The 16377-nt window shown below is 46.9% G+C and overlaps 1 protein-coding gene across 2 annotated transcripts in view; it reads left to right on the top strand.

Moving 5' to 3' along the window:
• Nucleotides 1–259: 259 nt before the first annotated feature.
• RANBP3 (RAN binding protein 3) overlaps nt 260–16377 on the top strand; it is a 58793-nt gene continuing 42675 nt past the window's right edge. Inside the window, exon 1 of one of the 2 annotated variants that reach the window (XM_068173851.1) lies at nt 260–398. In XM_068173851.1, the coding sequence (XP_068029952.1) occupies nt 377–398 (22 nt within the window). In that variant the 5' untranslated portion in view covers nt 260–376. The remainder of the gene's footprint in view (nt 399–16377) is intronic. The other variant, XM_068173852.1, reaches the window with a different exon arrangement.

Raw genomic sequence — 16377 nt, 5'->3', positions numbered from 1 at the left:
CGTGGTCTGCCCGCCTGGGCTCCGCAGCCACGGGAGGAAGGCAAGGCCGCACACGGGACGGAGACCCGCGGGCAATTGGCCCCGCTCCGACCGCCGCGGTACACACGGTGCGCGGGCCGCAGGGAGCGATCGGGCCAACGGGGGCCTCATAACGAGTCGGCCCACTGGGACGCTGCCCAGGCCGCCTTCCCGGAGCTGCGGAACCGACTGGGCACCGCGCAGAGCCCGCGAGTCCGCCGGGACGGCCCCGCCCTCCGCGCACGCGCGGCGCCGTCCCGGAGCGGCCGTAAATCGGGGCGTGCGCGGCGCACGGGGCTCGCGGTGAGCGGTGTCGTCCGGCTCCGCTATGCATTGTGGGCGCGGCTGAGGAAGTAAAATGGCGGACCTGGCGAACGAAGGTAGGCGGGAGTTGCAGGCGTCGCTACTCTGGCCCACAGTGGCCCTGTGCTGCCGTGGGTCTAGACTGGCCCGGCCCGGCGATCCGCGTTTAGGGGCCGGTTCGGGGGCGCCATTTCCCCGCAGCCGTCCCGGTCCCAGTGGGGAGAGCGGCCGGACAAAGGGAGCGCCTTGGCCGGGTCACCGCGCTGTCCGCGAGGCGCGGGCGGACGAAGCCAGGCTGGGGCCTGCGTCCTTAGGTGCCTCCCGCGTGTCGGTGGTTCTGGGCTCGCGATGCGGCTACTCCCGGGGCAGGTGGCCCGGAGCCCGTGCTCCCTGGACGCGGACAGCGGGCCCGGCGCTGGGCACGGGCCCTGGAGCGCGGTAGCGAGCGCTGCGTCTTGGCTCCGGCTCTGAGCCGCTTTGTGCCCCGCCATGTCCAGTTGCTTTTTGAAGTTTTTGTCCACAGCTTTTATACCACTGTAAATCTTTCCTTTGCTTACACTCATGTTAATCATTTAGTTAAAAGATTAATAGAAGACCTCTGTAAAACCAGGCAGGGTGTCATAGTAGATGCATTGTGGTTTTTTGAGTGGAAAACGTCAGAGGTGGGCTAGTAAAGTGGCTTCGTTTTTTTCTGAAGAGCATTAGAAGAACCTGGGCTGCAATACTGCAGTATTTGGGTATTCTGCCCCAAGGTGTGTATAGAGTGGTGTTTTAAGTGGCAGTGGGTATCTGTATTTTGCCTTTGGGAATGAGAAATGTCTCTCAGGGTTTTGGCAAAAGCCACTTTGCTCTGTTGTGTCTCATCATTCCACTCAGCTAATGGAAGAGGGAAAGAAATACCTAGTGGGAGGTGAATGAAAGTGTGTGTGAGGCTCCTTCTTTCAGGACAGTTTCTTACTTTTGAACTCTGTAACAGTGGCAATTACTGTTCTGATATTAATGTTAAACAACAGGAAAGAAATAAATGTTGTAGGTGCAGCCTTTGAAGATGAAGTCTACAAACAGCTAACATTGCAATTACACTTAAGTTAACAACTATGATGCAGTATGTCTTGGGCTGTTGGCTTCCAGACTTGAGGTGAGTTGTCAGTGCCTGAGGAGGTATGATAAGTGGCCTCAAGAATAGTAGTAGCCAAATCTGTAACGACTATTTGTGAGAAACTTAACATCAGTACTTATTTTATATGCTGCTATTATAATGACCTTATAATAAATTTTAATGGGTTTTTTTGTTCTTTTAAAATCAGAAGCTTGGCAATACCTGTCTTAAGTCATGCAAGCCCCTCCTTTACCTCCCCTTTCTGCTGGGAAACATTAAGCTCAACAGTTTACCAATATTTATTACATCTTTTGATGATGACTTGTTGTGTGTTTCTATCTCTACTTCCGTTTTCCTGCAGGGTCTAGTAGACTGCCTGGGATGGCAAGGGAGATTGTGATCCCATCCTTACAATCCTTTCCTGCCTCCAGAGACTTACCTCACCTGTAAACCTCTTTAGTTTATACTCGCCTTTCTTTCCACAGATGTCACCTTCATCTGTTGCTGTTCTGTTTCTTCTTGCAGTAAGAATGTGATACAATCTTTCCTCAGATGAAGCAAGATCGGCTTGCTCTGGAACTGTTGTCTCCTCATTCTAATATCATTGAAGGCTGCTAGTTTTGTTCCTTTCAGTGCCATTTTTGAGGTGTATGTTTTTTGTATAACAGTGGAAATACATGCATTTCCCAAAATTTGCATCTTTCTGGTGAAACTTGGAGAATTCTATAGTCTTTCTATGTGGCTTATTTGCAGACTCTGTCATGGCAAGGATCTTCTCAGATGACTGTTTTCTCCTCATTCTTAAACACATCAGTTAATTTTATTTTTCTATTGTTTAGGTGAATGCTTTACTTCCTTGTGCCGAGGTATTTTCATCTAAATATGCGAAGTAACAATTTTGGTACTGATAATTCTTTGACCTTCTGCCTAATATTGGTCTTCAATTTTTATACCATTTGATAGCTCAATGTTCATGTTCACAAAAAAGTGTGATCTCAGCGAAGTTCTTAATGTTCCTGAATCTTAGTTGATCTGTACAACAGTGCTGTCTCAATCATACTTTGTTCTGAGGTGTGAAGCTAATTATTCTTTGACACACAGTCGATACAAATACCTAGAATGAGGCTTCAGTCATTCTTGCAGACTGTTTTTGTTTGCTGTGTTTAAACAATAGCTTTTATTGTTTGTTCATGCAGGTGAAACTCAAGATTTTTACCTGTTTGATTACTGCTACTAACCTTTTCCTGACCTTGAAAAGTGCTGAGATTTGTGTGGCTTGTGTCCTCTAATCTTACTAATATAAAACTCTTTTAACCTGTAACTTTTACCATGATACCCGTCTTTAAATTCATTGATTGGTGTTTCTATTTCCAACAGTATATTAGTTATCTTTACCTTCTAGGTTCTGATGCTCTTAAACTATTGAATGTCTTAAATCACTGTGGAGCTGTCAGTACTGCCTCCAAGTAACCATTCTACCAATGTCTTTTGCAATTTCAAACTATTTTAATGGATGAACTTTTTTGTGATGCATTTCTTCAAAGCTACAAACATTCCCTCTAATAATGACTTCTTTTTTTTTTTTTCATTCTTATTGTTCCTCAAGTCTTCGTCATCCACTTGTCTTTGCTTTGTTTCTAATGCGTAGGTGAAACTGCTCTCTTACCTCTTTATATTGGAGTAATGACCAACTGTATTTTGACAAGAGAAGGTTGTTGGTTTAAGAGGGTCCTCTATTGCATAGAAGGGGGCTAAAAGATGATATAGTCGTAGAACAACTTTCCAAAGAAGTTTGTACTGTGAAATTTCCTAGGAACAGATCCTGGTCTTGGCATTGCCTGTCATGGTGGCAGATGAGTTGATAAGTGTGGAGCTAATGAAGAGCAGGAGAGAGTAGTTTCTCCCTAGCTGTGTCAAGTTTGATTGACTTTGCTGCAAAGATTTAACGACATTGTGATAAAGGTTTTGGGGACTGTCATTGTGAGGGTGATTATTGAAAACCAGGGATTTAGACTGGTAAGCACAATTGTTATTGGTAGTAATGTATAAAGTAGTTACTGAATGTTCTTAGAAACTTGCTTTGAAGTCTTTGGTACTTGACTGCCACATGTGTGAAGTGTCAGTTTTAAGACAATCCAGCTAGAATACCAAAGAGAACTGTCACCTTTCTGTCAGTCCCATATATTTATGGGAACTGGAATGCTTTTCTCATTAACTTGCGGCTAAAACACAACTAGTAGTTTGCTTGTCTATAACTTACTGCTGAAGCTGCGTTTTTAAGACAACAAACTCCCCTTGTGTGTGGAATGAATTACTTAATCTTTTCAGTGGCTGAAAGGTGATACAAATTTTTCTCAGGGCTAAAATTTGATGGATGTGTGCACATTTTCCTTTCAGGAGGTGTCTGCGACTTACTTGACTTTATGAAATTGCTGAGCATACAGCACAATCATAACAGGTTTACTGTATGTAACTGCCTTAAATTAATTAGAGGTTAGAGAGCAGTGGTGCAGGAAGGGACCTGGGGGTTCTGGTTGATGGCAAGTTGGATTTGAGTCAGCAGTGCCCTGGAGCCCGGAGGGCCAACCATGTCCTTAGGGGCAGCAGGTGAACTGGGTGAGGGAGGGGATTTGTCTCTCTGCAGCCTCATCTTGAGTTTTAGGGGCAGTTTTGGGCACCACAGTATAAAAAAAGACATTAAGCTAATAGAGAAGTGTCCAAAGAAGGGCCACAAGGATGGAGAAGGGTCTAGAGGGGAAGTTGTGTGAAGAGTTGCTGAGGGCACTTGGTTTGTTCAGCCTGGAGAAGAGGAGACTGTCTTGCAGTCTTCAGCCTCCTCCTGAGGGGAGTCTTCAACCTCCTCGTGAGAGGCAGGTACCAATCTGTATACTCTCATGACCAATGCGAGAGCTTGAGGAAACAGCATGAAGCTGAGTCAGGGGAGGTTTAGCTTGGATACTAGGAAAAGGTTTTCCATCCAGAGGGAGGTTGAGCACACAAGGCTTCTCAGGGCAGTGAGCTGAGAAGTGCCAAGCCTGAGTTCAAGAAGCATTTGGACAATGCTCTGTCACGTGGTGGCCTTTTTGGGGTGCCCTGTTGTCCTGGTTTAGGGCAAATTTTGGAGAAAACCTCTGAAGGGATTCCTCTACAAAGCAGATTCAAGTGGCCCTCCCCCAACTGGTTCATGAAAATATTCCCTTGGAGAAAAGTGGAAAAAACCCTGTTTATTTAACAGGCAAAGCATTCACCAGCACAAAAATTGAACAATATTAAACAATAAAACCTCTTGCTGCTCTGAAGAGATGATAAACTCAGGAAGTCTCCTTCGTGGGTTGTAGCTCAGCTCACTCAATCTCTTATCAGTCCCTCCAGTGCTTGGAATGCCACAGCCCAGGCCCAGCCCGATGGGCCACAGATGCAAGCTGCCAGTGCTCTTCTGGGTGTTCAGTCCAGAGCAGGTTTGAACAGTTCCAAGAAAAAGAAAAACCACAGTCCAGGGAACTTGTCTGCCTCAGTGAACCAAAAACTAACTAAAAGCCAAGGAAAGCTCTGTCCTGCTATCTGTCTGTGCTGCAGACAGCACAGTCCAGGAGAAGGATGCAGGGGAGTAAGTGCAATTTCTGATAACAAACTCTGTGTTTCTTCTCTCCCCCTCTTTGCTCTTGGAACCGGTCTTAATGGTGCAGAACTTATTTCTGGGCTAAACAGACTAATGGGGATGCAAGCATCATAAAGTCACCTCAGGACACTTCACCCCTTATCCCCATATAGTCAGCTTACTGCCAAAACTAGTATATATTCTAACTCAACACACATGTACATACACAGTATACAGCTATATACAGACAATGGCAATGACATTCATCAGAAAATGATATTTATGCGTAGTTCTCACCCCACAATCAGATCTCCCTGAGGTACACATCATGTTGTTCCATCTTTCTGCATTATGCACCATGTGCAGCCTGGTCCCTGAGCAAAGACAACCCCACGATGGGTTTGTCTGTACTCGAGGCAGAATTGATCCAAGCTGTCTTCCCTAACAAACCTCTGACATGCACCACTGTGACTATGTCTCTGTCTGCTGTATGCAGGGGCAGGGGTTCAGATTGGGTAGGGCCTGCTCGGTTAATGAAGCATTGGGTGTTAACTAACCAGGTGGCTTTTGCTAGATGCTGCTCCCAATTTTTGAAAGATCCCCCACCCAGTGCTTTCAAGGTGTTTTTTAAAAGTCCACTGTACCTCTCCACATTGCCTGCAGCTGGTGCATGGTAGGTGATATGGTACACCCACTCAATGCCATGTTCTCTAGCCCAGGTGTTGATAAGGCTGTTCTTGAAATGAGTCCCATTGTCTGACTCAATCCTCTCATGGGTACCATGCCTCCAAAGGACCTGGTTTTCAAGGCCCAGGATGGTGTTACGGGCTGTAGCATGAGACACAGGGTAGGTTTCCAGCCATCCAGTGGTGGCTTCTTACCATTGTGAGCACATAGCGCTTGCCTTGGCATGGCCAGGGCAGAGTGTTGTAGTCAATCTACTAGGCCTCCCCATCCTTGTACTTGGACCACCACCCACCATACCATAGGGCCTTCACCCGCTTGGCCTCCTTGATCACAGCACACATCTCACAGTCATGGATAACCTGAGAAATACTGCCCATGGTTAAATCCACCCCTCGGTCTTGTGCCCACTTATAGGTGGCATCTCTGCCCTGATGACTTGAAGCATCATGAGCCCATTGAGCTAGGAACAACTCCCCCTTGTGTTGCCAATCTAAGCCTCTCTTTAACACCTCTATCTTTGCAGCCTGATCTACCTGCTGATTGTTTTGGTGCTCCTCATTAGCTTGACTCTGGGGGATATGGGCATCTATATGACTGATTTTCACAGATAGTTTCTCTGCCCTGGTAGCAATGTCTTTCCACTCTTCAGCCTCCCGAACTGGTTTTTGCCTACACTGCCAGTTAACCTTTTACCACCTTTCCAGCCAACCCCACAGAGCATTGGTTACCATCCAGTGTAGAGGTAGAGCTTTGGCGACTTCTCTCTTTCAGCAATGTCCAGGGCTAGTTGAACAGCTTTGCGTTCCGCAAGTTGCCTTGATCCCCCTTCTCCTTCAGTGGCCTCTGCGACCCGTCATGTGGGGCTCCATATGGCTGCTTTCCACTTCCAGTTCATCCCTATGATGCGACAGGAACCGTCAGTGAAAAGAGCACAGCGTGTTTCCTCTGCTGGCATTTGGTTGTATGGTGGAGCTTCTTCAGCCCGTTTCACTTGTTCTTGTTCTTCTTTGTCAGTGAGACTGAAGTTTTCACCTTCAGGCCAATTTGTAATTATCTCCAAAATCTCAGGGCAATTCAGTTTATCAATACGGGTATGCTGTGTGATGAGAGCAATTCACTTGCTCCATGTGGCATGGTGGGTAGAGGGAACCTTTGCTATGAACATCCACCCCAGCACTGGTAGTCAGGGTGCCAGGAGGAGTTGTACTTCTGTACCAGTCACCTCTGAGGCGGCTTGGACTCCTTCATAGGCTGCTAAAATTTCTTTCTCTGTTGGAGTGTAGTTGGCTTCAGACCCTCTGTAGCTTTGACTCCAGAATCCCAGTGGTTGGCCTCGAGTCTCACCAGGCACCTTCTGCCAAAGGCTCCAGGACAGACCATGGTTCCTGGCTGCAGAGTAGAGCATGTTCTTCACATCTGGTCCTGTCCTGACTGGGCCAAGGGCTACTGCATGAGCCATTTCCTGCTTGATCTGGGCAAAGCCTTGTTGCTGCTCAGGGCCCCAGTGGAAACTGTTCTTGTGGTTGACCAGGTAGAGAGGGTCACAGTCTGGCTGTACTCAGGAATATGCGTTCTCCAAAAGCTTATGGCACCTAAGAAAGCTTGTGTTTCCTTCTTGCTGGTTGGTGGAGACATCACGGTGATTTTGTTGATGACCTCAGTGGGAATCTGATACTGTCCATCTTGCCATTTTACCCCCAGGAACTGGATCTCTTGAGCAGGTCCCTTGACTTTGCTCTTTTTGATGGCGAAACCAGCTTTCAGGAGAATCTGGGTGATTTTCTCCCCTTTCTCAAACACTTCTGCTGCCGTGTTCCCACATTCAATGATGTCATTGATGTACTGCAGCTGTTCTGGAGCCTCACCGTATTTCCTGGGGTTCAGTCACCCCAGGGCTCCTGTGCAGGGCCAGGAGTTGGACTCAGTGTTCCTAATGGGTCCCTTCCAACTCAGCATATTTTATGAAATACACAGAAGGTGAGCAAACTAAAGTAGTTCCTTTCAGACTAATCAGTATAATTTCTTTACCAGACTTGTAGGATGCTGACATTGCTTCTGTGCTGTTTTGGTGGCAGGGGCAAGGGGTTGGGGGTTGCCCTGATTGTTTATTCTACTTGTCTCATGGTAGCTTTTGGGCAGAGGAAGGTCAGAGAGAAAATGTGTCATTCACCACTGACTGTCTGCAGACTCTAGAAACAAGATTTTTTTTTTCCCTATGGTGACTTCAGATGGATTAGTGGGTGCAAAATTAGGCTGAGTGACATGTCCAAGTAATTCACACCCTGACACCATAAAGAGCTATTTAATTGACAGGACATCACTATGTAAGTGCTTTAATACTTCTTGTGAACACTTTTTTGAATTTTTTATATATATTTTATCTACTTTACCAAATAGTTGCCCTGCCTCATGGTTTTCCCTCCGCTATGAAAATAAGCTACTTTTTTCTTTTCTGACTTGTAACATTTGCAGAAGTATCTCTTTTCACCATGTCAGTTTTATTCATCGTGACATTGCTTGTGAAGATTGGCCATAAATTGTCCAGTTGTGTTTCTTGTTGTTTCTGACATGAGATATGGCTGGATTTAATTTGTAGAGGTCTTTCTGCAGATAAGCTTTTAGTGGCAGATTGCTCTTTGCTTTGAGTCTATTGTTAGCTATTGAAAGAGAATCCTGTGTTGTTATCAACACCTTTTGAATTGTGTAGTGCTGCAAATCATCTGTATCTCCTCATATGTTACATTTAGCATGATTATTCTGCTCTTCGTAATGTAAATGGTGAAAAAATCCCCAAGAACATTTTTTTGTGGCCTGCAGTGTTCCAATAAGCATAATTAAACCTAACTTTGAACTTTTACTTTGTTGACTCTTAGCTGTTTCACAAGTGATAAATTACCACTCGGAGTATTTTAAGTCAGTTAACAGCCTAGTTGCTGTTCTTTTTAACACTCATTCGTTGTTCACAGGTACACTTTTTGTCTCAAGTGATGTATTGCAAAGAGTTACAGTTGGAGTAGCTATTCCCAATTTGTATGCTTCTGGTGTTGAAGAGTCCTTCTTGAAATCGAAGCAAGGACTTGCTTGCCAAGAAGTTGCACTGTAGGGTTTTTTTTCCCTGCCTCATATAGTTTTCCATGTAATCAGTCACTATTCCATTTCTAAATGTAATTTGGAGTAAATTTAAAAAGAAAAAGTGTTTGAAACATTGTTATTCTTAGCTTTAAAAATAAATTCTCATCTTAATAATGTGGCTACAGCAGATCTGGTGAGGTCTTTAAAGTTGTTTTAATGCTATGGTTCCTTCTAAAATTTGAAGATTAACCTGAAACGCCACTATATTTGGTGGTCTGAGTTGCATATCCTGTGAGGAGACTGGGTGTGTTCAGCCTAGAGGCATGAAGTCTTCAGAGAGGCACATCTGGAGCTTATCAGGGTCTCTGAGGAGGTTATTAGAGAGACAGACCCAGGCCCGTCAGAGTGGTGTATGTTGAAAGGACAAAGACAAAAGGTGAGAGGTGGAAGGAGATGTTCAGAGTGGAAATAGGGGAAAGGTTGGATTTTTGTGGTGGTGGTGGTAGGTTTTTTTCACCGTAAGTACAGTCAAGCAGTAGAGAAGAGATTACCCTGGGAGGCTGCTCAGCCTCTGTCCTTGGATGTTAAGACCAGACTGGATAACCTGAATAACTTGGCCTGACATCATAATGGGCCTTACTTGAAGCAGGAGATTGGACTAGAGACCTCCAACCTGATTTATGCTGTATCCTTATGGCAGAGGCCCAATGGGCTCAGCAGTGAAGAAGGTAACTGCTTTTTTGGCCCTTGTCATTGCTGTGCCATGAGATATACTCTGTGAGCCTGAGAACTCTACAGAGATGCACACTCCTGCAGGTGTTTCTTTCTATTTTCATAAGAATCCATAGTTTGGGTTGGAAGAGACCTTTGAAGACATCACCCATCCCCCATTGTTCAGGGACACCTTCCACTACACCAGGTTGCTCCAAACCTCATCCAATCTGTCTTTGAATGTTTCCAGGGATGCCATGCACAGGTCCATGAAGCAACCTGTGCCACAGCCTCACCACCATTGCAGGGAAGAATTTCTTCCTAATATCTCATCTAAATTTACCCTCTGTCACTTTGAAGTCATTCCTCCTTGTCCAAAGTCCCTCTCCTGTGGAGTCCCTTTAGGTACTGGAACAGGCCGAGGTCTCTGTGTAGCCTTCTCTTCTCCAGGCTAAACACCCCCAGCTCTCCCAGCCTGTCCCCCGAGCAGAGGGGCTCCAGCCCTCAAAGCATCTTTGTGGCCTCCTCTGGGCTTGCTTCAGGAGCTCCACATCCTCCTGATACTGTTCCCCAGGACTGGAAGCAGCTCTTCAGGTGGGGTCTCACCTGAGTGGTACAGACAGCAGAATCCCCCCCTGCCCATGCTGGGCAATGAGCCCAGCACAGAGGGGGGTTTCTGTGTGCCAGTGCCTGTGGCATGTTGAACTTCTTATCCACCTGCACCCACAAGTCCTTCCTTCTCCCCAGGCCTTTTCTCAATCCTTTCTCCCCTCAGCCTGTGTTTGTTCTTGGGATTGCCCTGACGCACGTGCAGGAGTTGCACTTGGCCTTGTAGAAGTTCATAAGGTTTGCACAGCCCCACCTCTCCAGCCTGTCCGATGGCATCCCTTTCCTCTGGGATATCAGCCGCACCACACAGCTTGGTGTCATTGGCAGACTTCCTGTAGGTGCCTTCAATCCTACTGTTCATGTCACCAAAATAGATACTAAGCAGTGCTGGTCACAAACTTGGTCTCCACTTGGACATTGAGCTGTTGACTGCAACTCTGAGTGCAGCCGCCAGCAAATTCCTTATCCATGGAGTGGTCCATCTATCCAGTTTAGAGACATGGGATCTCTTTTGGGACAGTGTCAAATGTTTTGCACAAGTCTGGGTAGACTGTCAGTTGTTCTTCCCCTGTCCACCAACAGTGTGAGACAATAATAGAACCAAATTTGTCAGGCATGGTTTGCTCTAATTGAAGCGATGTTGGCTCTCACCGATCACTGCCTTATTTTCCATGTGCCTTAGCAGAGTTTCCATGGTGGAGGTTTATGGAGGGTCTGCTCCATGATCTTGCCAGGTGCAGAAGTGAGGCTCACCAGCCTGTAGTGCCCCAAGTCTGCCTTTTCTCCCTTTTTGTAAATGGGGGTTAGTTTCCCCTTTTCCAATCACAGGGAACTTCCTCAGGTGGCCACGACTTCTCAATGAATGGAGAGTGGCTTATGACTCATGCATGCATTTCATCGGTTCCCATGGACTTGTGCACCTTAACCTTCCTTAGATGGTCTCAAGCCTGTTTTCCTATAGCAGATGGTCCTTCATTCTGCCAGTCCTTGCTGCTTTCCCCATTTATAACTTGGTTTGGAGCACTTCTTGGTGAAGATGGAGTCAAAAACAACATTGAGTACCTCAGCTCTCCATACCCATAGAAACCAGGTCTCCTGTTGCCTGCTGGAGAGGGCCCATGCCTTTCTCTTATGACCAATGTACCTACAGAGCTTTTCTTGTTGCCCTTGACCCCTTGGATTTTTTTCAATTAGTCATTTCATGCTGCAATAAAGGTCTGACACCTTGTGGCTGCTAGAGGTGCATCATATGAGTGAATGTTTTGTATGGCTGTGGAAAATATGGTTGACATGGGAGAGTTTGCTACAGCTACTAGTGGTCACGCATCTAGGTTAAAAATCTCATAGTAAATAGTATATATGACTTGAAGATGATATCGCTGCATGAGCTATGGAGGTAGTATTTTCTATTTGTGCATTTTGATTTCCACAGCTTGTGAAGGAAGCTCAGCAGGTTTAATAGTACATGCTTTTCTCATAGTACATAGGGCATTTATCGATAGTTAATGACTTGATGGTAAAATATGTTAAAGAAATTTAGCCTTTGAAATCCAACTCTTGAGGTTTTTGTAGTTATTCATGCCGGTTGAAAAATCTGCAAAGTGAAGAAAATGCAGGAAGGAGTTCTGTGGATTCAGTTGGTTTTCAGTTGTGGATTCAATTTGATTTGACAGCCTAAAACCATTCAGGTTTGTATGGTGCCAGGTCTTGAGATTGGAGAGGTATTATCTCTGATGCTAATTACTGAAATTTTGCTTTCCTTCTTACATGCTTGGACTTCATCTGAATAGCTTTATCAAGATTGACTTGGTTAGAAAAAATTGACATTTCTCCAGATCTTTGTTTTGCCATGTTTCTGTCTGCTTCTCTGAAGAAAAAAAAAACAAATCTAATCCTCAGTTTTTAAGAACTCTGTGCTCTGACTGCTCATCTCTTGGTGAGGGAGATCTCATGTTTTCTTGCATGCATTCTGCCTGAAGTTTGAAGGTAGAGTGTTTTTCCTTCATATATCATGCTTTGCTTTATTTTTAAGTTGCTGACAGTTTAGTGGACCTGGCAGATCCATTTTATCATAGGTCATCCTTCAGACATCTTGGTGTAACAAAAGCTTAAGAACCTGACCGTCTGGCCTAGATGTTGGCTAGTACAAATAACAGTAGAATTCTTGTTTTGAGCCAGCACTTGACTGGAAAAACCAAAAAACTACCTAACATCTGCATTTCTGATCTGCAAAAATAAAACATGGTATGGGGGTTCTTCAGTTGATGGAAACATGGTATGTGTAAGTGCTTTTGTACAAAAAAACAATAAATGCTAGAGAGCTCTGCATAAATGCATTTGAAAACATAACTAGAAACAGGAACTAAAATCTGGAGCTGGACATTTGAATGGGAAATTTGACACTAGAATTTTTTACCAAGTGCAGAAATGGATGATTGAGGGCAGTATTACTTTGCTTTTGATGCCTTCAATGAAAATGTTTACCCAAAATTTAAGTAAGTCTTAGAAAAATAGGCAGTATTTAATGAAGGTGGTAAGATTAGGCAATCTAGTGATCCCTTCTTGCCTTGGGCTAGAATTAGGGAGATGTTTTCAGCACTGTGATATTGTTGCAGACTTCAGAAAGGACACAAATGAACAAGTGTTCCTTGTGTCTGTTACTGAGTAAGCACTGGTGGTACAGATGTTAGCTCTGAGTGCCTGTTGTCATCATAGTTCCTGACCCTGTCAGTTGGTCTCACAGTCAGCAAGAGCAGTAGTGAGATTCTTGGACCTTGAATACTGGATGACTATGTTCCTTTAGTAGAAAAAGACTATCAGTCTTGCACCAGTGTTCCCTTTTTCAGGTTGACTGACAGACCTGGCTATAGTTTGCTTTATTAGATCCTTTTGCGCGGTGTCTCTCTGTGTTTTCCTGGTCCCCGGGCAGCTCCGGCACCTAGAGCAGTACCGCCTCCCTCCGGGACCCGGGATCTCCGCGTGTTTCTGGACTCGGCTCCGTGCCGCAGTCTGGGCGGGGGTGCCAGTGGATTCTCGCCACTACGAGCGAGAGACACCAGTAAAGAGTGAAGGAATGTCCGGATTCCCCGCGTGTGGAAGGCTGAAAGTCCTTTATTGCCATGGGAAGCTGTGCTGAGGCACCACAACCCACTCCCAGCTTGCGCATGAGGAAACACGGCCTCGGGCACTCCGAGGCGCGGGATTATATCGGGGAGAGAGTGAGGAGAGCAGGGGCCCTCCCGCCCAATGGGGGCAGGCGCCGTGGTGATAATGTGGACCATGGCACCCAACAGGGACAAGACCGGGGTGGACCCCAGGCTCTGGGGCGGACGGGGGATGGGAATTCGGAGTGACTCTAACAGCCAGGGACCCGGAGTGAACAGACACGGGGGGGAACAGACACAGGCGGTACACGGGGGTACACAGAACACGGCTAGCTAACAGATCAGAACCCCTAACCTAAACCCCAAACCGCGATGCAACATATCACTCTTTTTCAATATATAAAGAAGAACGGCGGCTTGGTCTTCTTTGCTGCTCGTCTGGTTGCTGCTTCTTCACTCAGCTTCTGCTTAGCAATGGCTGCCCTTTGCAGATGGAGAGGGCCAGCTGTGATGATGCCGGGCGTGGTTTTTCTCTGGGTGTTTGGGTGTAGGGGAACTGGGAAGACTTTATTACAACACATGGACTGGGGACACACACGGACTGGGGTAATAGGAAGGGTTTTTTCTGTGGCTTTGGGGGAAGAAATTTTTCTTTTTAGAGGGATGCAGCATTTTTCCTCTTCTCCTTGCATTGCCTGTGGTTTGATGCCACCCCTCGATTGGTGGGGTCATCTGCTGCTCCCACAGGCCCTTCGATGTTGTAAATCACCACCTGCACAACTTGATAAATCACAGCCCCCCTTGAGATGCTGTGATCTGCCTTATTTCTGTCCTCACGTGAGGCAGATATGCGTTCTTGTTTCAGTTTTTTGGGAAAGTGGGGTCTCCCTCCCCCCTCCCGCTTTCCCGGGGGTGCCCTCCCCAAAAATGGTCACTGGATTACAAAATGTCCTTTCTGATCACAGTGGAAGCATTGGAGTTTTGATGGAGGTTGCCTCGGAACAGCGTTCTTTGGAGGCATGGCATTCACAGCAACAACGTAATTTCTGGGCTTTTCAGGGATCTCAAGCTGTGAGTTATCGTTCATGGATGTCATTTCTGGGACGAACTTGTCCTGGACCTCTGATCCCTCTACATGTCTCTCAATTATCCCTTTGACCTGATCTGTGGAATCTGCAAAATGCTCAGAGACCAGTTCCTGCCCCCTCTTCCCACTGCTTCCCTCTCTCCTGGCTCTCCGGGAACCATGGGAATGCAGAAATGGGGCCCTTGCTCCCCTCTCCCTCCTCTTCCCCCCCGCCAGGATTCCCGGGAGCCATGGGAAGATGAAGGTAAAGGCTCCTGCTCCTCCGTCCCCCGTCTTCCCTCCCGCCCGGATTCCCGGGACCCATGGGAAGATGGGGACAGGGTTCCCTGCTCCTCCCTCCCCCTTCTTCCCCCCGGCCCGGATTTCCAGGGCCCATGGGAAGATGGTGTTATAAATGAAAAATGATCCAGCCAAATTGAAAAAATAAAAATAATTTATTTTAGCAATAGAGATCTAACTTAGCCAGCCACATGGAAAAGGACAGTGCCGAGCCCGGGATCGGCGCTGGGTGCAAGACACAGAGATCAGCCTCAGCAGAGGTTTCACTCTATGCTCCCACACCACCATCCTGGTACAAGCGATTTTTATAGGGAAAATTTTGCCTGAGGCCAGGATTTTGGCATTCAGTCCTTTGTTTCATTCAAAGTCCCATAAGTTGATGAGATTTCCTTCTCGGCAACAAGGTAGAGAAATTCAAAGTCTGGTGTTGTGGAAACTCTTGATGAAATTTACGGGAACAGAGTATTCACATGTATCGGCCCGGGGGTGGGGGGGATGTTCCTGATGGTGATCAGCGCCTGGGTGTCTCCATATCGCTTCAGATAAGGCCCATCTCTTGGCGAGATACATCCCCTTGCTTGTAAATCAGGTTTCAACACACACTCAGTTTTGCCTGAGAAGGGAGGCTTTTAATGCCAAGGGTACATTCTAACAATTATATATATATATATATATATCATGCAAAAAAATGGCGCGAATTATACCTGTTACATATAACAATGGGGACAGGGTTCGGGGAACAGGACAGGCGCTGCCTCCTTCCTGAGGCAGCGGGGCAGAGATGGCAGAGCTCTCCCCGGAGGGAGAGGGCAGGGTTGATGAGTCAACTGGGAGAACATGTAAAGGACTGGAGGGAACGCCCACACGAGGGGGAACAATGGGTGAGGAAGTGACCTGATCTCCCAAGGGGGCAACGCCCACGCCCACAGGGAGGCAGGTGGGGATGCAGGGAACAGAGGAGATAAAGGGATTATGGGAAGAAGAAACCCCTCCACGTGGCCGTCCTCCGTCTTGGGAAGACAGAGGCCCCGACCATGTGGCTGCGGTCTCCTCAGGGGAACAAAGAAAAGGATTCAGAGGAGCAGAGCAGCGCAGGGTAGCGCCAGAACTAGGATTTCTACACTGGGAAAAAGGGATTGGAAAAGGAGTTTGGGGTCAATTCCTCAGCAAAGTAGCTAATTCCGCTAAGGCAGGGATGCCAGGGTGGCTCAAGGGAGCTGGGAGCATGGTCCACGTCTGTGGAGCTGCCCTGCGCCTTAGAGCGGCAGAGTACTCCCCCCTGCCTACCCGGGTTAGGGGAAAGTGGGATAGGAGGGGGGGATGGGGAAATGGGTTCAGGGGAAACAACAGTTTTGCCCAATGGCTCTTTCCTTTCCCTGCTCGCTTCTCGCGCGGACCCCGCTTTTACAACCTCTGATATCAGCAAATGGAGGGTGGCAAAGCAAGCTTTAACGGAGGGATCCCTACATTCAATTCCCTCCACCAATTTTGTTTTCACTCTCTCCCAGAACTCCTTTTTGCGAGCCTCCTCCGCAGTTACACTTGGAAAGGAAAAGCAAAGCCATCGTACGAACTGCTTAACAGAACCTTTAGAGTGGGGGCCCTTCACTGAGAGGATAGCCTTAACTAGGGAATATAGTTCCTTCTGTTGGGTAGTTAGCACGGTCCCCATGCTAGTTCTACCCACCCGACCTCACCCTTGGTGCAGAAAAAACGGGAAAAAAAAAGAAAAAAAACTGCGAAAGACCCCAGTGGCTCGCCGCTTCACACTGCACGCGCGTGATCCATACCCTTGGAAACGCGGCAGAGC

This window comes from Anomalospiza imberbis, chromosome 27, assembly GCF_031753505.1.
Source record: "Anomalospiza imberbis isolate Cuckoo-Finch-1a 21T00152 chromosome 27, ASM3175350v1, whole genome shotgun sequence".
In the NCBI taxonomy this organism is placed as follows: domain Eukaryota; kingdom Metazoa; phylum Chordata; class Aves; order Passeriformes; family Viduidae; genus Anomalospiza; species Anomalospiza imberbis.
The sequence above is the reverse complement of the archived record's forward strand: the minus strand, read 5'-3'. Positions and strand labels throughout refer to the sequence as shown.